The following is a 25000-nucleotide window of genomic DNA, read 5'->3' on the forward strand; positions in this document are numbered from 1 at the left end:
ATGGGGATATGGAACACAATACACAACACAGGGAGACGTGTTACTATGGAGATATGGAACACAATACACAACACAGGGAGAAATGTGTTACTATGGAGATATAGAACACAATACACAACACAGGGAGAAATGTGTTACTATGGGGATATGGAACACAATACACAACACAGGGAGACGTGTTACTATGGAGATATGGAACACAATACACAACACAGGGAGAAATGTGTTACTATGGAGATATAGAACACAATACACAACACAGGGAGAAATGTGTTACTATGGGGATATGGAACACAATACACAACACAGGGAGAAATGTGTTACTATGGGGATATGGAACACAATACACAACACAGGGAGACATGTGTTACTATGGAGATATGGAACACAATACACAACACAGGGAGAAATGTGTTACTATGGAGATATGGAACACATTATGGGACTGTTTCCCAGACAGAGAGACCAGAGAGTCTTCGACTAAATGGCACATTTAAACTGGACTAATAAAAATGTATTTTTTAAAAATAGTTTAAAAATAGTCTTACATATTTAATTGAACTAACCTAACTAATCTGTATTTAAACAGGCAGATTTCTAGAAAGAAAATCAGCTCGAGGCCTCTTTGGCGATGTCCACAGGGGACACTTTCCCCGAAAAATAATTTAGATGATAATTTGGTTGTTTCATTGTTTATCAGAAATTGCATTGTTTCATTAATGTGTTAAGTATTAACCATTGTAATATCAACTGTGCAATATTGACTTTTGAGTGTTCAAGGCTCTTATTGGTTTGTCCCAGCCAGGCTATGGCATGTCCTTAGTTTGGATCCCTGGGCCTTCTCATCTCTTCATTATGGAGAACTACTCTGTCTAGTCTAGTTACAGGTTATGTATTACAGGTTAGGATCCCTGGGGCTGCTCTGTCTAGTCTAGTTACAGGTCAGGATCCCTGGGTGTTCTAATCTCTTCATTATGGAGAACTGCTCTGTCTAGTCTAGTTACAGGTTAGGATCCCTGGGGCTGCTCTGTCTAGTCTAGTTACAGGTCAGGATCCCTGGGTGTTCTAATCTCTTCATTATGGAGAACTACTCTGTCTAGTCTAGTTACAGGTTAGGATCCCTGGGGCTGCTCTGTCTAGTCTAGTTACAGGTCAGGATCCCTGGGGCTGCTCTGTCTAGTCTAGTTACAGGTCAGGATCCCTGGGGCTGCTCTGTCTAGTCTAGTTACAGGTTAGGATCCCTGGGTGTTCTAATCTCTTCATTGTGGAGAACTGCTCTGTCTAGTCTAGTTACAGGTCAGGATCCCTGGGTGTTCTAATCTCTTCATTATGGAGAACTACTCTGTCTAGTCTAGTTACAGGTTAGGATCCCTGGGGCTGCTCTGTCTAGTCTAGTTACAGGTCAGGATCCCTGGGGCTGCTCTGTCTAGTCTAGTTACAGGTCAGGATCCCTGGGGCTGCTCTGTCTAGTCTAGTTACAGGTCAGGATCCCTGGGGCTACTCTGTCTAGTCTAGTTACAGGACAGGATCCCTGGGGTTTCTAATCTCTTCATTATGGAGAACTGCTCTGTCTAGTCTAGTTACAGGTCAGGATCCCTGGGTGTTCTAATCTCTTCATTATGGAGAACTGCTCTGTCTAGTCTAGTTACAGGTTAGGATCCCTGGGGCTGCTCTGTCTAGTCTAGTTACAGGACAGGATCCCTGGGTGTTCTAATCTCTTCATTATGGAGAACTGCTCTGTCTAGCCTAGTTACAGGTTAGGATCCCTGGGGCTGCTCTGTCTAGTCTAGTTACAGGTCAGGATCCCTGGGTGTTCTAATCTCTTCATTATGGAGAACTACTCTGTCTAGTCTAGTTACAGGGTAGGATCCCTGGGGCTGCTCTGTCTAGTCTAGTTACAGGTTAGGATCCCTGGGGCTGCTCTGTCTAGTCTAGTTACAGGTCAGGATCCCTGGGGTTTCTAATCTCTTCATTATGGAGAACTACTCTGTCTAGTCTAGTTACAGGTCAGGATCCCTGGGTGTTCTAATCTCTTCATTATGGAGAACTGCTCTGTCTAGTCTAGTTACAGGTAACATGATGTTACTACAGATGCTTGAGTTCATGGGTTGTTTTTCTCCTGTGCTGTGTTTTGCCTCTGTTCTCCAGTCAAGGTTATGTATTTCTATTGAGCAAGTAATAATACTGAACTATTTTCATATTTTGTTCATGGCCTGTAGTTCTATATTTAGTCAATGCATCTCTGCATCCTATATTCTTTATCACCTCTCCTCTGTAAAACAAATTCAACAATCTTTTTACACCTTAACCTCTGGCTCCGTGCCAACTGAATAGGCTGCCAGCCGGGTTGTCTATGTTAACAACAAGCAGCTCTGCAAAGGGTGAACTACCCTCAACTGAATGCCACAGGTAGATAAATACACATGATTAAACCACTGACAGTATGCCTTCTGATCTCTCATCATCTCTCTCACTTTCTGTCTCTCTTAACGACGTCCTGACAGGCAGACCACAGGTAGATAAATACACATGATTAAACCACTGACAGTATGCCTTCTGATCTCTCATAATCTCTCTCTTTCTGTCTCTCTTAACGACTTCCTGACGGGCAGACCACAGGCTGTGAGGATTGGCAACAACACCTCCTCCACGCTGACTCTTAACACAGGGGCCCCCCAGGGGTGTGTCCTCAGTCCTCTGCTGTTCTCCCTGTTCACCTACGACCGTGTGGTTTTGCATGACACCAACTCCATCATCAAGTTTATTGACGACACCGCGGATGTAGGCTTGATAACCAACAACAACGATTCAGCCTATATGGAGGAGGTAAGTGAGTTGGCATTGTGGTGCCATGACAACAACCTCTCCCTCAACGTCAAAGCAAAACAAAGGAGTTGATTGTTGACTTCAGGAAGCAGAGGAGGGAACATTCCCCGATCCAAATCAACGGGACCGCAGTAGAGAGAGTCACGAGTTTTAAGTTCCTCTGCGTCCACATCACCGAGGACTTGTCATGAACCAACAACATCACCCACATCTCCCCTCCACACATACCTGGTTGCCCATCCTGGCCACCCTCTGTTGTTGCTGGGCGAGGAGAGGGAGTGGGGGCGAGGAGAGGGAGAGGTCGTTGGTTCCCGTGGAGACGGCGACGTCCCTAGCAATGAGCAGTTTGACCCTTGACCCTGCGTTGCGGAGAACGTGAGCCACTTCCTCGTTGCCCATGCCCGCCAGGTCTGTGTCCCCGATACGCAGGATGTGGTCCCCGCTACGCAGACGCTTGTCCTGGGAGGGGAGGTATGTTAAATCACTTTTTAGTAACTTTTACATCTTTTTGTGCTCTACTTTGACTGACATACCAGTCCAGCAGGTCCACTTGGTAGGATGGTTTTGACCAGGACTCCAGAGGATCGACCCCCTACAATGCCGAAGCCCAGCCCCTTGCCATCGTTCTCCAGCTCTATCAACTCTATGTGACGCTTCTGAGAGGGAGAGAGATGGAGGGAGAGACAGAGAAAGGGGAGAGAGAAGGAGAAAGGAGAGAGAGAGACAGAGACAGACAGACAGAGAGAGATAAAGAAAGAGAAAGAGAGAGAGAGACAGACAGACATAGTCAACTACACACAAACAGACATGTTTTCCTAATTTACTGTAAGACATGGGAACTCACCTCGTTGTAAAGTATGTAAGACATGGGAACTCACCTCGTTGTAAAGCATGTAAGACATGGAAATTCACCTCGTTGTAAAGTATGTGAGACATGGGAACTCACTTTACAACGAGGTATGTAAGACATAAGGAACTCACCTCGTTGTAAAGTATGTAAGACATGGGAACTCACCTCGTTGTAAAGTATGTAAGACATGGGAACTCACCTCGTTGTAAAGTATGTAAGACACGGGAACTCACCTCGTTGTAAAGTATGTAAGACATGGGAACTCACCTCGTTGTAAAGTATGTGAGACATGGGAACTCACTTTACAACGAGGTATGTAAGACATAAGGAACTCACCTCGTTGTAAAGTATGTAAGACACGGGCACTCAACTCGTTGTAAAGTATGTAAGACATTGGAACTCACCTCGTTGTAAAGTATGTAAGAAATTGGAACTCACCTCGTTGTAAAGTATGTAAGACACGGGAACTCACCTTGTTGTAAAGTATGTAAGACATGGGAACTCACCTCGTTTTAAAGTATGTAAGACATGGGAACTCACCTCGTTGGCGATATACGACAGGTTTCTTCCCATCGATAAGGTCCGGGAGATTCGTGGAGGTGTACATAACTGGGAAAAGAAGGACAGTAATGTAGCTGATTAGACCTGCTGGGACAACAGGAGAGGAGAACAGTAATGTAGCTGATTAGACCTGCTGGGTCAACAGGAGAGGAGAACAGTAATGTAGCTGATTAGACCTGCTGGGACAACAGGAGAGGAGAACAGTAATGTAGCTGATTAGACCTGCTGGGACAACAGGAGAGGAGAACAGTAATGTAGCTGATTAGACCTGCTGGGACAACAGGAGAGGAGAACAGTAATGTAGCTGATTAGACCTGCTGGGACAACAGGAGAGGAGAACAGTAATGTAGCTGATTAGACCTGCTGGGACATCAGGAGAGGAGACAGTAATGTAGCTGATTAGACCTGCTGGGACATCAGGAGAGGAGAACAGTAATGTAGCTGATTAGACCTGCTGGGACATCAGGAGAGGAGAACAGTAATGTAGCTGATTAGACCTGCTGGGACAACAGGAGAGGAGAACAGTAATGTAGCTGATTAGACCTGCTGGGACAACAGGAGAGGAGAACAGTAATGTAGCTGATTAGACCTGCTGGGACAACAGGAGAGGAGAACAGTAATGTAGCTGATTAGACCTGCTGGGACATCAGGAGAGGAGAACAGTAATGTAGCTGATTAGACCTGCTGGGACAACAGGAGAGGAGAACAGTAATGTAGCTGATTAGACCTGCTGGGGACATCAGGAGAGGAGAACAGTAATGTAGCTGATTAGACCTGCTGGGACATCAGGAGAGGAGAACAGTAATGTAGCTGATTAGACCTGCTGGGACAACAGGAGAACAGTAATGTAGCTGATTAGACCTGCTGGGACAACAGGAGAACAGTAATGTAGCTGATTAGACCTGCTGGGACAACAGGAGAGGAGAACAGTAATGTAGCTGATTAGACCTGCTGGGACATCAGGAGAGGAGAACAGTAATGTAGCTGATTAGACCTGCTGGGACATCAGGAGAGGAGAACAGTAATGTAGCTGATTAGACCTGCTGGACATCAGGAGAGGAGAACAGTAATGTAGCTGATTAGACCTGCTGGGACTCAGGAGAGGAGAACAGTAATGTAGCTGATTAGACCTGCTGGGACATCAGGAGAGGAGAACAGTAATGTAGCTGATTAGACCTGCTGGGACAATCAGGAGAGGAGAACAGTAATGTAGCTGATTAGACCTGCTGGGACATCAGGAGAGGAGAACAGTAATGTAGCTGATTAGACCTGCTGGGACAACAGGAGAGGAGAACAGTAATGTAGCTGATTAGACCTGCTGGGACACAGGAGAGGAGAACAGTAATGTAGCTGATTAGACCTGCTGGGACATCAGGAGAGGAGAACAGTAATGTAGCTGATTAGAACCTGCTGGGACAACAGGAGAGGAGAACAGTAATGTAGCTGATTAGACCTGCTGGGACAAACAGGAGAGGAGAACAGTATGTAGCTGATTAGACCTGCTGGGACAACAGGAGAGGAGAACAGTAATGTAGCTGATTAGACCTGCTGGGACAACAGGAGAGGAGAACAGTAATGATAGCTGATTAGACCTGCTGGGACAACAGGAGAGGAGAACAGTAATGTAGCTGATTAGACCTGCTGGGACAACAGGAGAACAGTAATGTAGCTGATTAGACCTGCTGGGACAACAGGAGAGGAGAACAGTAATGTAGCTGATTAGACCTGCTGGGACAACAGGAGAGGAGAACAGTAATGTAGCTGATTAGACCTGCTGGGACAACAGGAGAGGAGAACAGTAATGTAGCTGATTAGACCTGCTGGGACATCAGGAGAGGAGAACAGTAATGTAGCTGATTAGACCTGCTGGGTCAACAGGAGAGGAGAACAGTAATGTAGCTGATTAGACCTGCTGGGACAACAGGAGAGGAGAACAGTAATGTAGCTGATTAGACCTGCTGGGACAACAGGAGAGGAGAACAGTAATGTAGCTGATTAGACCTGCTGGGACATCAGGAGAGGAGAACAGTAATGTAGCTGATTAGACCTGCTGGGACATCAGGAGAGGAGAACAGTAATGTAGCTGATTAGACCTGCTGGGACAACAGGAGAACAGTAATGTAGCTGATTAGACCTGCTGGGACATCAGGAGAGGAGAACAGTAATGTAGCTGATTAGACCTGCTGGGACAACAGGAGAGGAGAACAGTAATGTAGCTGATTAGACCTGCTGGGACATCAGGAGAGGAGAACAGTAATGTAGCTGATTAGACCTGCTGGGACAACAGGAGAGAGAACAGTAATGTAGCTGATTAGACCTGCTGGGACATACAGGACGAGAGGAGAACAGTAATGTACGCTGATTAGACCTGCTGGGACAACAGGAGAGGAGAACAGTAATGTAGCTGATTAGACCTGCTGGGACAACAGGAGAGGAGAACAGTAATGTAGCTGATTAGACCTGCTGGGACATCAGGAGAGGAGAACAGTAATGTAGCTGATTAGACCTGCTGGGACATCAGGAGAGGAGAACAGTAATGTAGCTGATTAGACCTGCTGGGACAACAGGAGAGGAGAACAGTAATGTAGCTGATTAGACCTGCTGGGACAATCAGGAGAGGAGAACAGTAATGTAGCTGATTAGACCTGCTGGGACATCAGGAGAGGAGAACAGTAATGTAGCTGATTAGACCTGCTGGGACACAGGAGAGAACAGTAATGTAGCTGATTAGACCTGCTGGACAACAGGAGGAGAACAGTAATGTAGCTGATTAGACCTGCTGGGACATCAGGAGAGGAGAACAGTAATGTAGCTGATTAGACCTGCTGGGACAACAGGGAGAACAGTAATGTAGCTGATTAGACCTGCTGGGACATCAGGAGAGGAGAACAGTAATGTAGCTGATTAGACCTGCTGGGACATCAGGAGAGGAGAACAGTAATGTAGCTGATTAGACCTGCTGGGACATCAGGAGAGGAGAACAGTAATGTAGCTGATTAGACCTGCTGGGACAAACAGAGAGGAGAACAGTATGTAGCTGATTAGACCTGCTGGGACATCAGGAGAGGAGAACAGTAATGTAGCTGATTAGACCTGCTGGGACATCAGGGGAGAGGAGAACAGTAATATGTAAGCTGATTAGACTGGATGAGAACAGTAAATGTAGCTGATTAGACCTGCTGGGACATCAGGAGAGGAGAACAGTAATGTAGCTGATAGACCTGCTGGGACAACAGGAGAGGAGAACAGTAATGTAGCTGATTAGACCTGCTTGGGACAACAGGAGAGGAGAACAGTAATGTAGCTGATTGAGACCTGCTGGGACATCAGGAGAGGAGAACAGTAATGTAGCTGATTAGACCTGCTGGGACATCAGGAGAGGAGAACAGTAATGTAGCTGATTAGAACCTGCTGGGACAACAGGAGAGAGGAGAACAGTAATGTAGCTGATTAGACCTGCTGGGACAACAGGAGAGGAGAACAGTAATGTAGCTGATTAGACCTGCTGGGACACAGGAGGGGAGAACAGTAATGTAGCTGATTAGACCTGCTGGGACAACAGGAGAGGAGAACAGTAATGTAGCTGATTAGACCTGCTGGGACATCAGGAGAGGAGAAACAGTAATGTAGCTGATTAGACCTGCTGGGACATCAGGAGAGGAGAACAGTAATGTAGCTGATTAGACCTGCTGGGACAACAGGAGAGGAGAACAGTAATGTAGCTGATTAGACTGCTGGGACATCAGGAGAGGAGAACAGTAATGTAGCTGATTAGACCTGCTGGGACATCAGGAGAGGAGAACAGTAATGTAGCTGATTAGACCTGCTGGGACAACAGGAGAGGAGAACAGTAATGTAGCTGATTAGACCTGCTGGGACAACAGGAGAGGAGAACAGTAATGTAGCTGATTAGACCTGCTGGGACATCAGGAGAGGAGAACAGTATGTAGCTGATTAGACCTGCTGGGACAACAGGAGAGGAGAACAGTAATGTAGCTGATTAGACCTGCTGGGACATCAGGAGAGGAGAACAGTAAATGTAGCTGATTAGACCTGCTGGGACATCAGGAGAGGAGAACAGTAATGTAGCTGATTAGACCTGCTGGGACAACAGGAGAGGAGAACAGTAAAGTAATGTCGTGATTAGACCTGCTGGTACAACAGGAGAAGGGAGAACAGTAATGTAGCCTGATTAGACCTGCTGGGACATCCAGGAGAGGAGAACAGTAATTGTAGCTGATTAAGACATGCTGGACAACAGGAGAGGGAGAACAGTAAGTAGCTGATTAGACCCTTGCTGGGACCTCCGGGGAAGGAGAACCAGTAATGTAGCTGATTATACATGCTGGGACTCAGGAGAGGAGACCAGTAATGTAGCTTGAATTAGACCTGCTGGGACAATCAGGATGAGGCGAACAGTAATGTAGCTGATTAGACCTGCTGGACAATCAGGACGAGCGAGAACAGTAATGTAGCAGTGATTAGACCTGCTGGGACAATTCAGGAAGAGGAGAACAGTTAATGTAGCTGATTAGACTGCTGGGACAATCAGGAGAGGAGAACGTACTGTAGCTGATTAGACCTGCTGGGACATCAGGAGAGGAGAACAGTAATGTAGCTGATTAGACCTGCTGGGGACATCAGGAGCGGAGAACAGTAATGTAGCTGATTAGACCTGCTGGGACATCAGGAGAGGAGAACAGTAATGTAGCTGATTAGACCTGCTGGGACATACAGGAGAGGAGAAACAGTAATGTAGCTGATTAGACCTGCTGGGACAACAGGAGAGGAGAACAGTAATGTAGCTGATTAGACCTGCTGGACATCAGGAGAGGAGAACAGTAAGTAGCTGATTAGACCTGCTGGGACATACAGGAGAGGAGAACAGTAATGTAGCTGATTAGACCTGCTGGGACATACAGGAGAGGAGAACAGTAATGTAGCTGATTAGACCTGCTGGGACAACAGGAGAGGAGAACAGTAATGTAGCTGATTAGACCTGCTGGGACATCAGGAGAGGAGAACAGTAATGTAGCTGATTAGACCTGCTGGGACAATCAGGAGAGGAGAACAGTAATGTAGCTGATTAGACCTGCTGGGACAACAGGAGAGGAGAACAGTAATGTAGCTGATTAGACCTGCTGGACAACAGGAGAGGAGAACAGTAATGTAGCTGATTAGACCTGCTGGGACATCAGGAGAGGAGAACAGTAATGTAGCTGATTAGACCTGCTGGGACAACAGGAGAGGAGAACAGTAATGTAGCTGATTAGACCTGCTGGGACAATCAGGAGAGGAGAACAGTAATGTAGCTGATTAGACCTGCTGGGACAACAGGAGAGGAGAACAGTAATGTAGCTGATTAGACCTGCTGGGACAACAGGAGAGGAGAACAGTAATGTAGCTGATTAGACCTGCTGGGACATCAGGAGAGGAGAACAGTAATGTAGCTGATTAGACCTGCTGGGACATCAGGAGAGGAGAACAGTAATGTAGCTGATTAGACCTGCTGGGACATCAGGAGAGGAGAACAGTAATGTAGCTGATTAGACCTGCTGGGACAACAGGAGAGGAGAACAGTAATGTAGCTGATTAGACCTGCTGGGACATCAGGAGAGGAGAACAGTAATGTAGCTGATTAGACCTGCTGGGACAACAGGAGAGGAGAACAGTAATGTAGCTGATTAGACCTGCTGGGACATCAGGAGAGGAGAACAGTAATGTAGCTGATTAGACCTGCTGGGACAACAGGAGAGGAGAACAGTAATGTAGCTGATTAGACCTGCTGGGACAACAGGAGAGGAGAACAGTAATGTAGCTGATTAGACCTGCTGGGACAACAGGAGAGGAGAACAGTAATGTAGCTGATTAGACCTGCTGGGACAACAGGAGAGGAGAACAGTAATGTAGCTGATTAGACCTGCTGGGACAACAGGAGAGGAGAACAGTAATGTAGCTGATTAGACCTGCTGGGTACACAGGAGAGGAGAACAGTAATGTAGCTGATTAGACCTGCTGGGACAACAGGAGAGGAGAACAGTAATGTAGCTGATTAGACCTGCTGGGACAACAGGAGAGGAGAACAGTAATGTAGCTGATTAGACCTGCTGGGACATCAGGAGAGGAGAACAGTAATGTAGCTGATTAGACCTGCTGGGACAACAGGAGAGGAGAACAGTAATGTAGCTGATTAGACCTGCTGGGACAACAGGAGAGGAGAACAGTAATGTAGCTGATTAGACCTGCTGGGACAACAGAGAGGAGAACAGTAATGTAGCTGATTAGACCTGCTGGACAACAGGAGAGGAGAACAGTAATGTAGCTGATTAGACCTGCTGGGACAACAGGAGAGGAGAACAGTAATGTAGCTGATTAGACCTGCTGGGACATCAGGAGAGGAGAACAGTAATGTAGCTGATTAGACCTGCTGGGACAACAGGAGAGGAGAACAGTAATGTAGCTGATTAGACCTGCTGGACACAGGAGAGGAGAACAGTAATGTAGCTGATTAGACCTGCTGGGACAACAGGAGAGGAGAACAGTAATGTAGCTGATTAGACCTGCTGGGACAACAGGAGAGGAGAACAGTAATGTAGCTGATTAGACCTGCTGGGACAACAGGAGAGGAGAACAGTAATGTAGCTGATTAGACCTGCTGGGACACAGGAGAGGAGAACAGTAATGTAGCTGATTAGACCTGCTGGGACAACAGGAGAGGAGAACAGTAATGTAGCTGATTAGACCTGCTGGGACAACAGGAGAGGAGAACAGTATGTAGCTGATTAGACCTGCTGGGACAACGAGAGAACAGTACTGTAGCTGATTAGACCTGCTGGGACAACAGGAGAGGAGAACAGTAATGTAGCTGATTAGACCTGCTGGGACAACAGGAGAGGAGAACAGTAATGTAGCTGATTAGAACCTGCTGGGACACAGGAGAGGAGAACAGTAATGTAGCTGATTAGACCTGCTGGGACAACAGAGAGGAGAACAGGTAATGTAGCTGATTAGACCTGCTGGGACAACAGGAGAGGAGAACAGTATGTAGCTGATTAGACCTGCTGGGACAATCAGGAGAGGAGAACAGTAATGTAGCTGATTAGACCTGCTGGGACAACCCGGAGAGGAGAACAGTAATGTAGCTGATTAGACCTGCTGGGACAACAGGAGAGGAGAACAGTAATGTAGCTGATTGACCTGCTGGGACAACAGGAGAGGAGAACAGTAATGTAGCTGATTAGACCTGCTGGGACATCAGGAGAAGGAGAACAGTAATGTAGCTGATTAGACCTGCTGGGACATCAGGAGAGGAGAACAGTAATGTAGCTGATTAGACCTGCTGGGACAACAGGAGAGGAGAACAGTAATGTAGCTGATTAGACCTGCTGGGTCAACAGGAGAGGAGAACAGTAATGTAGCTGATTAGACCTGCTGGGACAACAGGAGAGGAGAACAGTAATGTAGCTGATTAGACCTGCTGGGACAACAGGAGAGGAGAACAGTAATGTAGCTGATTAGACCTGCTGGGACATCAGGAGAGGAGAACAGTAATGTAGCTGATTAGGACCTGCTGGGACAACAGGAGAGGAGAACAGTAATGTAGCTGATTAGACCTGCTGGGACAACAGGAGAGGAGAACAGTAATGTTAGCTGATTAGACCTGCTGGGACATCAGGAGAGGAGAACAGTAATGTAGCTGATTAGACCTGCTGGGACATCAGGAGAGGAGAACAGTAATGTAGCTGATTAGACCTGCTGGGACATCAGGAGAGGAGAACAGTAATATCAGCTGATCTCGGATCAATTGTCCCTTTTAGATCCTGATGAATCAGACGACATGAACGGGGGGGGCTGATCCTAGATCAGCACTCGTACTGAGACACTTCATGAATACGCCCCCTGGTGTCGTAGTGGTGGGCTTGGACAAATAAATGTGAGGTGACAAGGTACCTCTTTGCCCGTATCCACAAAGCATTACAATTTTTTTAAACATTTTAGTCATTTAGCAGACGCTCTTATCCAGAGCGACTTACAGTAGTGAATGCATACATTTCATACATATCATTTCATGCATTTTTTTTGTTTTTTGTACTGGCCCCCCGAGGGAATCAAACCCACAACCCTGGCATTGCACACACCATGCTGGCATTGCAAACACCATGCTCTACCAACTGAGCCACAGGGAAGGCATCTCAGAGTATAATTGCTGCTCTACGATCTGTCCATACAATCAAATCAAACTTTATTTGTCGCACGCGTTCGAATACTAGTGTAGACTTTACCGTGATATGCTTACTTACAAGCCCTTAACCAACAGTGCAGTTCAAGAAGAGTTAAGAAAATATTTACCAAGTTGACTAAAATAAAAAAGTAATAATAAAAAGTAACACAATAAAAATAACAATAACAGAGTCAATGTGGAGGCTATATACAGGGGGTACCGGTACAGAGTCAATGTGGAGGCTATATACAGGGGGGTACCGGTACAGAGTCAATGTGGAGGCTATATACAGGGGTACTGGTACAGAGTCAATGTGGAGGCTATATACAGGGGGTACCGGTACAGAGTCAATGTGGAGGCTATATACAGGGGTACTGGTACAGAGTCAATGTGGAGGCTATATACAGGGGGTACCGGTACAGAGTCAATGTGGAGGCTATATACAGGGGTACTGGTACAGAGTCAATGTGGAGGCTATATACAGGGGGTACTGGTACAGAGTCAATGTGGAGGCTATATACAGGAGGTACCGGTACAGAGTCAATGTGGAGGCTATATACAGGGGGTACCGGTACAGAGTCAATGTGGAGGCTATATACAGGGGTACTGGTACAGAGTCAATGTAGAGGCTATATACAGGGGGTACCGGTACAGAGTCAATGTGGAGGCTATATACAGGGGGGTACCAGTACAGAGTCAATGTGGAGGCTATATACAGGGGGTACCAGTACAGAGTCAATGTGGAGGCTATATACAGGGGGTACTGGTACAGAGTCAATGTGGAGGCTATATACAGGGGGTACTGGTACAGAGTCAATGTGGAGGCTATATACAGGGGTACTGGTACAGAGTCAATGTGGAGGCTATATACAGGGGTACTGGTACAGAGTTAATGTGGAGGCTATATACAGGGGGTACCGGTACAGAGTCAATGTGGAGGCTATATACAGGGGTACCGGTACAGAGTCAATGTGGAGGCTATATACAGGAGTACCGGTACAGAGTCAATGTGGAGGCTATATACAGGGGGTACTGGTACAGAGTCAATGTGGAGGCTATATACAGGGGTACCAGTACAGAGTCAATGTGGAGGCTATATACAGGGGTACCAGTACAGAGTCAATGTGGAGGCTATATACAGGAGTACTGGTACAGAGTCAATGTGGAGGCTATATACAGGGGTACTGGTACAGAGTCAATGTGGAGGCTATATACAGGGGTACCGGTACAGAGTCAATGTGGAGGCTATATACAGGGGTACTGGTACAGAGTCAATGTGGAGGCTATATACAGGGGTACTGGTACAGAGTCAATGTGGAGGCTATATACAGGGGTACTGGTACAGAGTCAATGTGGAGGCTATATACAGGGGTACTGGTACAGAGTCAATGTGGAGGCTATATACAGGGGTACTGGTACAGAGTCAATGTGGAGGCTATATACAGGAGGTACTGGTACAGAGTCAATGTGGAGGCTCTATACAGGGGGTACTGATACAGAGTCAATGTGGAGGCTATATACAGGGGGTACTGATACAGAGTCAATGTGGAGGCTATATACAGGGGGTACCAGTACAGAGTCAATGTGGAGGCTATATACAGGGGGTACTGGTACAGAGTCAATGTGGAGGCTATATACAGGGGGTACAAGTACAGAGTCAATGTGGAGGCTATATACAGGGGTACCAGTACAGAGTCAATGTGGAGGCTATATACAGGAGTACTGGTACAGAGTCAATGTGGAGGCTATATACAGGGGTACCAGTACAGAGTCAATGTGGAGGCTATATACAGGGGTACCAGTACAGAGTCAATGTGGAGGCTATATACAGGAGTACTGGTACAGAGTCAATGTGGAGGCTATATACAGGGTACTGGTACAGAGTCATGTGGAGGCTATATACATGGGGTACCGGTACAGAGTCAATGTGGAGGCTATATACAGGGGTACCGGTACAGAGTCAATTGTGGAGGCTATATACAGGGGTACTGGTACAGAGTCAATGTGGAGGCTATATACAGGGGTACTGGTACAGAGTCAATGTGGAGGCTATATACAGGGGTACTGGTACAGAGTCAATGTGGAGGCTATATACAGGGGTACTGGTACAGAGTCAATGTGGAGGCTATATACAGGAGGTACTGGTACAGAGTCAATGTGGAGGCTCTATACAGGGGGTACTGATACAGAGTCAATGTGGAGGCTATATACAGGGGGTACCAGTACAGAGTCAATGTGGAGGCTATATACAGGGGGTACTGATACAGAGTCAATGTGGAGGCTATATACAGGGGGTACCAGTACAGAGTCAATGTGGAGGCTATATACAGGGGGTACTGGTACAGAGTCAATGTGGAGGCTATATACAGGGGGTACTGATACAGAGTCAATGTGGAGGCTATATACAGGGGTACTGGTACAGAGTCAATGTGGAGGCTATATACAGGGGTACTGGTACAGAGTCAATGTGGAGGCTATATACAGGGGGTACTGATACAGAGTCAATGTGGAGGGTATATACAGGGGGTACTGATACAGAGTCAATGTGGAGGCTATATACAGGGGGTACCGGTACAGAGTCAATGTGGAGGCTATATACAGGGGTACTGGTACAGAGTCAATGTGGAGGCTATATACAGGGGGTACTGGTACAGAGTCAATGTGGAGGCTATATACAGGGGTACTGGTACAGAGTCAATGTGGAGGCTATATACAGGGGTACTGGTAAAGAGTCAATGTGGAGGCTATATACAGGGGGTACTGGTACAGAGTCAATGTGGAGGCTATATACAGGGGGTACCGGTACAGAGTCAATGTGGAGGCTATATACAGGGGTACTGGTACAGAGTCAATGTGGAGGCTATATACAGGGGTACCTGTACAGAGTCAATGTGGAGGCTATATACAGGGGGTACCTGTACAGAGTCAATGTGGAGGCTATATAGAGGGGGGTACCAGTACAGAGTCAATGTGGAGGCTATATACAGGGGGTACTGGTACAGAGTCAATGTGGAGGCTATATACAGGGGGTACCGGTACAGAGTCAATGTGGAGGCTATATACAGGGGGTACTGGTACAGAGTCAATGTGGAGGCTATATACAGGGGGGTACCGGTACAGAGTCAATGTGGAGGCTATATACAGGGGTACTGATACAGAGTCAATGTGGAGGCTATATACAGGGGGTACTGGTACAGAGTCAATGTGGAGGCTATATACAGGGGGTACCGGTACAGAGTCAGTGTGGAGGCTATATACAGGGGGTACCAGTACAGAGTCAATGTGGAGGCTATATACAGGGGGTACCGGTACAGAGTCAATGTGGAGGCTATATACAGGGGGTACTGATACAGAGTCAATGTGGAGGCTATATACAGGGGGTACTGGTACAGAGTCAATGTGGAGGCTATATACAGGGGGTACTGATACAGAGTCAATGTGGAGGCTATATACAGGGGGTACCAGTACAGAGTCAATGTGGAGGCTCTATACAGGGGGTACCGGTACAGAGTCAATGTGGAGGCTATATACAGGGGTACTGGTACAGAGTCAATGTGGAGGCTATATACAGGGGTACTGGTACAGAGTCAATGTGGAGGCTATATACAGGGGTACCGGTACAGAGTCAATGTGGAGGCTATATACAGGGGGTACTGGTACAGAGTCAATGTGGAGGCTATATACAGGGGGTACTGGTACAGAGTCAATGTGGAGGCTATATACAGGGGTACTGGTACAGAGTCAATGTGGAGGCTATATACAGGGGGTACTGGTACAGAGTCAATGTGGAGGCTCTATACAGGAGTACTGGTACAGAGTCAATGTGGAGGCTCTATACAGGAGTACTGGTACAGAGTCAATGTGGAGGCTATATACAGGGGTACCGGTACAGAATCAATGTGGAGGCTATATACAGGGGTACTGGTACAGAGTCAATGTGGAGGCTATATACAGGGGTACTGGTACAGAGTCAATGTGGAGGCTATATACAGGAGTACTGGTACAGAGTCAATGTGGAGGCTATATACAGGGGGTACCGGTACAGAGTCAATGTGGAGGCTATATACAGGAGTACTGGTACAGAGTCAATGTGGAGGCTATATACAGGAGTACTGGTACAGAGTCAATGTGGAGGCTATATACAGGAGTACTGGTACAGAGTCAATGTGGAGGCTATATACAGGGGGTACCTGTACAGAGTCAATGTGGAGGCTATATACAGGGGGTACTGGTACAGAGTCAATGTGGAGGCTATATACAGGAGTACTGGTACAGAGTCAATGTGGAGGCTATATACAGGAGTACTGGTACAGAGTCAATGTGGAGGCTATATACAGGAGTACTGGTACAGAGTCAATGTGGAGGCTATGTACAGGGGGTACCTGTACAGAGTCAATGTGGAGGCTATATACAGGGGGTACTGGTACAGAGTCAATGTGGAGGCTATATACAGGGGTACTGGTACAGAGTCAATGTGGAGGCTATATACAGGGGGGTACCAGTACAGAGTCAATGTGGAGGCTATATACAGGGGGGTACCGGTACAGAGTCAATGTGGAGGCTATATACAGGGGGTACTGGTACAGAGTCAATGTGGAGGCTATATACAGGGGGCACCGGTACAGAGTCAATGTGGAGGCTATATACAGGGGGTACTGGTACAGAGTCAATGTGGAGGCTATATAGAGGGGGTACATGTACAGAGTCAATGTGGAGGCTATATACAGGGGGTACCGGTACAGAGTCAATGTGGAGGCTATATACAGGGAGTACTGGTACAGAGTCAATGTGGAGGCTATATACAGGGGTACTGGTACAGAGTCAATGTGGAGGCTATATACAGGGGGTACTGGTACAGAGTCAATGTGGAGGCTATATACAGGAGTACTGTACAGAGTCAATGTGGAGGCTATATACAGGGGGTACTGGTACAGAGTCAATGTGGAGGCTATATACAGGGGGTACTGGTACAGAGTCAATGTGGAGGCTATATACAGGGGGGTACTGGTACAGAGTCAATGTGGAGGCTATATACAGGGTACTGGTACAGAGTCAATGTGGAGGCTATATACAGGGGGTACCTGTACAGAGTCAATGTGGAGGATATATACAGGAGTACTGGTACAGAGTCAATGTGGAGGCTATATACAGGGGGGTACCTGTACAGAGTCAATGTGGAGGCTATATACAGGAGTACTGGTACAGAGTCAATGTGGAGGCTATATACAGGGGGTACCTGTACAGAGTCAATGTGGAGGCTATATACAGGAGTACTGGTACAGAGTCAATGTGGAGGCTCTATACAGGGGGTACCTGTACAGAGTCAATGTAGAGGCTATATACAGGAGTACTGGTACAGAGTCAATGTGGAGGCTCTATACAGGGGGTACCGGTACAGAGTCAATGTGGAGGCTATATACAGGAGTACTGGTACAGAGTCAATGTGGAGGCTATATACAGGAGTACTGGTACAGAGTCAATGTGGAGGCTATATACAGGGGGTACCTGTACAGAGTCAATGTGGAGGCTATATACAGGGGGGTACTGGTACAGAGTCAATGTGGAGGCTATATACAGGAGTACTGGTACAGAGTCAATGTGGAGGCTATATACAGGAGTACTGGTACAGAGTCAATGTGGAGGCTATATACAGGAGTACTGGTACAGAGTCAATGTGGAGGCTATATACAGGGGGCACCGGTACAGAGTCAATGTGGAGGCTATATACAGGGGGTACCGGTACAGAGTCAATGTGGAGGCTATATACAGGAGTACTGGTACAGAGTCAATGTGGAGGCTATATACAGGGGGTACTGGTACAGAGTCAATGTGGAGGCTATATACAGGGGGTACTGGTACAGAGTCAATGTGGAGGCTATATACAGGGGTACTGGTACAGAGTCAATGTGGAGGCTATATACAGGGGGTACCTGTACAGAGTCAATGTGGAGGCTATATACAGGAGTACTGGTACAGAGTCAATGTGGAGGCTATATACAGGGGGTACCTGTACAGAGTCAATGTGGAGGCTATATACAGGAGTACTGGTACAGAGTCAATGTGGAGGCTATATACAGGGGGTACCTGTACAGAGTCAATGTGGAGGCTATATACAGGGGGTACTGGTACAGAGTCAATGTGGAGGCTATATACAAGGGGGCACCGGTACAGAGTCAATGTGGAGGCTATATACAGGGGGTACTGGTACAGAGTCAATGTGGAGGCTATATAGAGGGGGTACCTGTACAAAGTCAATGTGGAGGCTATATACAGGGGGTACCGGTACAGAGTCAATGTGGAGGCTATATACAGGAGTACTGGTACAGAGTCAATGTGGAGGCTATATACAGGGGGGTACTGGTACAGAGTCAATGTGGAGGCTATATACAGGGGGTACTGGTACAGAGTCAATGTGGAGGCTATATACAGGAGTACTGGTACAGAGTCAATGTGGAGGCTATATACAGGGGGGTACTGGTACAGAGTCAATGTGGAGGCTATATACAAGGGGGTACTGGTACAGAGTCAATGTGGAGGCTATATACAGGGGTACTGGTACAGAGTCAATGTGGAGGCTATATACAGGGGTACTGGTACAGAGTCAATGTGGAGGCTATATAGAGGGGGTACTGGTACAGAGTCAATGTGGAGGCTATATACAGGGGTACTGGTACAGAGTCAATGTGGAGGCTATATACAGGGGTACTGGTACAGAGTCAATGTGGAGGCTATATACAGGGGGTACCACTACAGAGTCAATGTGGAGGCTCTATACAGGGGTACCTGTACAGAGTCAATGTGGAGGCTATATACAGGGGTACTGGTACAGAGTCAATGTGGAGGCTATATACAGGGGTACTGGTACAGAGTCAATGTGGAGGCTATATACAGGGGGTACCGGTACAGAGTCAATGTGGAGGCTATATACAGGGGGTACCTGTACAGAGTCAATGTGGAGGTTATATAGAGGGGGTACCAGTACAGAGTCAATGTGGAGGCTATATACAGGGGGTACCGGTACAGAGTCAATGTGGAGGCTATATACAGGGGGTACCGGTACAGAGTCAATGTGGAGGCTATATACAGGGGCTACTGGTACAGAGTCAATGTGGAGGCTATATACAGGGGGTACCGGTACAGAGTCAATGTGGAGGCTATATACACGGGGTACCAGTACAGAGTCAATGTGGAGGCTATATACAGGAGGTCCAGTACAGAGTCAATGTGGAGGCTATATACAGGAGGTACTGGTACAGAGTCAATGTGGAGGCTATATACAGGGGGTACCGGTACAGAGTCAATGTGGAGGCTATATACAGGGGTACTGGTACAGAGTCAATGTGGAGGCTATATACAGGGGGTACCACTACAGAGTCAATGTGGAGGCTCTATACAGGGGGTACCTGTACAGAGTCAATGTGGAGGCTATATACAGGGGTACTGGTACAGAGTCAATGTGGAGGCTATATACAGTGGGTACTGGTACAGAGTCAATGTGGAGGCTATATACAGGGGTACTGGTACAGAGTCAATGTGGAGGCTATATACAGGGGTACTGGTACAGAGTCAATGTGAGGCTATATACAGGGGTACCGGTACAGAGTCAATGTGGAGGCTATATACAGGGGGGTACCGGTACAGAGTCAATGTGGAGGCTATATACAGGGTGTTACGGTACAGAGTCAATGTGGAGGCTATATACAGGGGGTACTGGTACAGAGTCAATGTGGAGGCTATATACAGGGGGTACCGGTACAGAGTCAATGTGGAGGCTATATACAGGGGGGTACCGGTACAGAGTCAATGTGGAGGCTATATACAGGGGGTACCGGTACAGAGTCAATGTGGAGGCTATATACAGGGGGGTACCGGTACAGAGTCAATGTGGAGGCTATATACAGGGGGTACCGGTACAGAGTCAATGTGGAGGCTATATACAGGGGTACTGGTACAGAGTCAATGTGGAGGCTATATACAGGGGTACTGGTACAGAGTCAATGTGGAGGCTATATACAGGGGGTACCACTACAGAGTCAATGTGGAGGCTCTATACAGGGGTACCTGTACAGAGTCAATGTGGAGGCTATATACAGGGGTACTGGTACAGAGTCAATGTGGAGGCTATATACAGGGGGTACTGGTACAGAGTCAATGTGGAAGCTATATACAGGGGTACTGGTACAGAGTCAATGTGGAGGCTATATACAGGGGGTACTGGTACAGAGTCAATGTGGAGGCTATATACAGGGGGTACCGGTACAGAGTCAATGTGGAGGCTATATACAGGGGGTACCGGTACAGAGTCAATGTGGAGGCTATATACAGGGGGTACCAGTACAGAGTCAATGTGGAGGCTATATACAGGAGGTCCAGTACAGAGTCAATGTGGAGGCTATATACAGGAGGTACTGGTACAGAGTCAATGTGGAGGCTATATACAGGGGGTACCGGTACAGAGTCAATGTGGAGGCTATATACAGGGGTACTGGTACAGAGTCAATGTGGAGGCTATATACAGGGGGGTACCACTACAGAGTCAATGTGGAGGCTCTATACAGGGGGTACCGGTACAGAGTCAATGTGGAGGCTATATACAGGGGTACTGGTACAGAGTCAATGTGGAGGCTATATACAGGGGGTACCACTACAGAGTCAATGTGGAGGCTCTATACAGGGGTACCTGTACAGAGTCAATGTGGAGGCTATATACAGGGGTACTGGTACAGAGTCAATGTGGAGGCTATATACAGGGGGGTACTGGTACAGAGTCAATGTGGAAGCTATATACAGGGGTACTGGTACAGAGTCAATGTGGAGGCTATATACAGGGGGTACTGGTACAGAGTCAATGTGGAGGCTATATACAGGGGGTACCGGTACAGAGTCAATGTGGAGGCTATATACAGGGGGTACCGGTACAGAGTCAATGTGGAGGCTATATACAGGGGGTACCGGTACAGAGTCAATGTGGAGGCTATATACAGGGGGGTACCGGTACAGAGTCAATGTGGAGGCTATATACAGGGGTACTGGTACAGAGTCAATGTGGAGGCTATATACAGGGGTACAAGTACAGAGTCAATGTGGAGGCTATATACAGGGGTACTGGTACAGAGTCAATGTGGAGGCTATATACAGGGGTTACCGGTACAGAGTCAATGTGGAGGCTCTATACAGGGGGTACCTGTACAGAGTCAATGTGGAGGCTATATACAGGGGTACTGGTACAGAGTCAATGTGGAGGCCATATACAGGGGGTACTGGTACAGAGTCAATGTGGAAGCTATATACAGGGGTACTGGTACAGAGTCAATGTGGAGGCTATATACAGGGGGTACTGGTACAGAGTCAATGTGGAGGCTATATACAGGGGGTACCGGTACAGAGTCAATGTGGAGGCTATATACAGGGGTACAAGTACAGAGTCAATGTGGAGGCTATATACAGGGGTACTGGTACAGAGTCAATGTGGAGGCTATATACAGGGGTACCGGTACAGAGTCAATGTGGAGGCTATATACAGGGGTACCGGTACAGAGTCAATGTGGAGGCTATATACAGGAGTACCAATACAGAGTCAATGTGGAGGCTATATACAGGGGGTACCGGTACAGAGTCAATGTAGAGGCTATATACAGGGGGTACCGTTACAGAGTCAATGTGGAGGCTATATACAGGGGTACCGGTACAGAGTCAATGTGGAGGCCATATACAGGGGGTACTGGTACAGAGTCAATGTGGAGGCTATATACAGGGGGTACTGGTACAGAGTCAATGTGGAAGCTATATACAGGGGTACTGGTACAGAGTCAATGTGGAGGCTATATACAGGGGGTACTGGTACAGAGTCAATGTGGAGGCTATATACAGGGGGTACCACTACAGAGTCAATGTGGAGGCTCTATACAGGGGGTACCGGTACAGAGTCAATGTGGAGGCTATATACAGGGGTACTGGTACAGAGTCAATGTGGAGGCTATATACAGGGGGTACCACTACAGAGTCAATGTGGAGGCTCTATACAGGGGTACCTGTACAGAGTCAATGTGGAGGCTATATACAGGGGTACTGGTACAGAGTCAATGTGGAGGCTATATACAGGGGGTACTGGTACAGAGTCAATGTGGAAGCTATATACAGGGGTACTGGTACAGAGTCAATGTGGAGGCTATATACAGGGGGTACTGGTACAGAGTCAATGTGGAGGCTATATACAGGGGGTACCGGTACAGAGTCAATGTGGAGGCTATATACAGGGGGGTACCGGTACAGAGTCAATGTGGAGGCTATATACAGGGGGGGTACCGGTACAGAGTCAATGTGGAGGCTATATACAGGGGGTACCGGTACAGAGTCAATGTGGAGGCTATATACAGGGGTACTGGTACAGAGTCAATGTGGAGGCTATATACAGGGGTACAAGTACAGAGTCAATGTGGAGGCTATATACAGGGGGTACTGGTACAGAGTCAATGTGGAGGCTATATACAGGGGTTACCGGTACAGAGTCAATGTGGAGGCTCTATACAGGGGTACCTGTACAGAGTCAATGTGGAGGCTATATACAGGGGTACTGGTACAGAGTCAATGTGGAGGCCATATACAGGGGGTACTGGTACAGAGTCAATGTGGAAGCTATATACAGGGGTACTGGTACAGAGTCAATGTGGAGGCTATATACAGGGGGTACTGGTACAGAGTCAATGTGGAGGCTATATACAGGGGGTACCGGTACAGAGTCAATGTGGAGGCTATATACAGGGGTACAAGTACAGAGTCAATGTGGAGGCTATATACAGGGGTACTGGTACAGAGTCAATGTGGAGGCTATATACAGGGGTACCGGTACAGAGTCAATGTGGAGGCTATATACAGGGGGGTACCGGTACAGAGTCAATGTGGAGGCTATATACAGGAGTACCAATACAGAGTCAATGTGGAGGCTATATACAGGGGGTACCGGTACAGAGTCAATGTAGAGGCTATATACAGGGGGGTACCGTTACAGAGTCAATGTGGAGGCTATATACAGGGGTACCGGTACAGAGTCAATGTGGAGGCCATATACAGGGGGTACTGGTACAGAGTCAATGTGGAGGCTATATACAGGGGGTACTGGTACAGAGTCAATGTGGAGGCTATATACAGGGGGTACCGGTACAGAGTCAATGTGGAGGCTATATACAGGGGTACAAGTACAGAGTCAATGTGGAGGCTATATACAGGGGTACTGGTACAGAGTCAATGTGGAGGCTATATACAGGAGTACCAATACAGAGTCAATGTGGAGGCTATATACAGGGGGTACCGGTACAGAGTCAATGTAGAGGCTATATACAGGGGGTACCGTTACAGAGTCAATGTGGAGGCTATATACAGGGGTACCGGTACAGAGTCAATGTGGAGGCTATATACAGGGGGTACCAGTACAGAGTCAATGTGGAGGCTATATACAGGGGGTACCGGTACAGAGTCAATGTGGAGGCTATATACAGGGGGTACCGGTACAGAGTCAATGTGGAGGCTATATACAGGGGGTACCAGTACAGAGTCAATGTGGAGGCTATATACAGGGGGGTACCGGTACAGAGTCAATGTGGAGGCTATATACAGGGGGTACCGGTACAGAGTCAATGTGGAGGCTCTATACAGGGGGTACCACTACAGAGTCAATGTGGAGGCTATATACAGGGGTAATGGTACAGAGTCAATGTGGAGGCTCTATACAGGGGGTACCACTACAGAGTCAATGTGGAGGCTATATACAGGGGTAATGGTACCGAGTCAATGTGGAGGCTATAAACAGGGGGTACCACTACAGAGTCAATGTGGAGGCTATATACAGGGGTACTGGTACAGAGTCAATGTGGAGGCTATATACAGGGGGTACTGGTACAGAGTCAATGTGGAGGCTATATACAGGGGGTATTGGTACAGAGTCAATGTGGAGGCTATATACAGGGGGCACCGGTACAGAGTCAATGTGGAGGCTATATACAGGGGGCACCAGTACAGAGTCAATGTGGAGGCTATATACAGGGGTACCGGTACAGAGTCAATGTGGAGGCTATATACAGGGGTACCTGTACAGAGTCAATGTGGAGGCTATATACAGGAGTACTGGTACAGAGTCAATGTGGAGGCTATATACAGGAGTACTGGTACAGAGTCAATGTGGAGGCTATATACAGGGGGTACCGGTACAGAGTCAATGTGGAGGCTCTATACAGGGGGTACCACTACAGAGTCAATGTGGAGGCTATATACAGGGGGTACCACTACAGAGTCAATGTGGAGGCTATATACAGGGGGTACCACTACAGAGTCAATGTGGAGGCTATATACAGGGGTAATGGTACAGAGTCAATGTGGAGGATATATACAGGGGTACCAGTACAGAGTCAATGTGGAGGCTATATACAGGAGGTACCAGTACAGAGTCAATGTGGAGGCTATATACAGGGGGTACCACTACAGAGTCAATGTGGAGGCTATATACAGGGGTACTGGTACAGAGTCAATGTGGAGGCTATATACAGGGG

At 47.4% G+C, this 25000-nt stretch overlaps 1 protein-coding gene across 1 annotated transcript in view; it reads right to left on the reverse strand.

Moving 5' to 3' along the window:
* The window catches only part of LOC115187334 (multiple PDZ domain protein), an 80205-nt gene that overhangs the window by 45838 nt on the left and 9367 nt on the right, over positions 1-25000 (reverse strand). The window contains exons 6-8 of the mRNA XM_029746404.1: positions 4217-4285; positions 3360-3482; positions 3055-3285 (exon numbers count right to left, since the gene is read on the reverse strand). Coding sequence (XP_029602264.1) covers positions 3055-3285; positions 3360-3482; positions 4217-4285 — 423 coding nt within the window. The remainder of the gene's footprint in view (positions 1-3054; positions 3286-3359; positions 3483-4216; positions 4286-25000) is intronic.

Source organism: Salmo trutta, unplaced genomic scaffold, assembly GCF_901001165.1.
Source record: "Salmo trutta unplaced genomic scaffold, fSalTru1.1, whole genome shotgun sequence".
NCBI classification, from domain to species: domain Eukaryota; kingdom Metazoa; phylum Chordata; class Actinopteri; order Salmoniformes; family Salmonidae; genus Salmo; species Salmo trutta.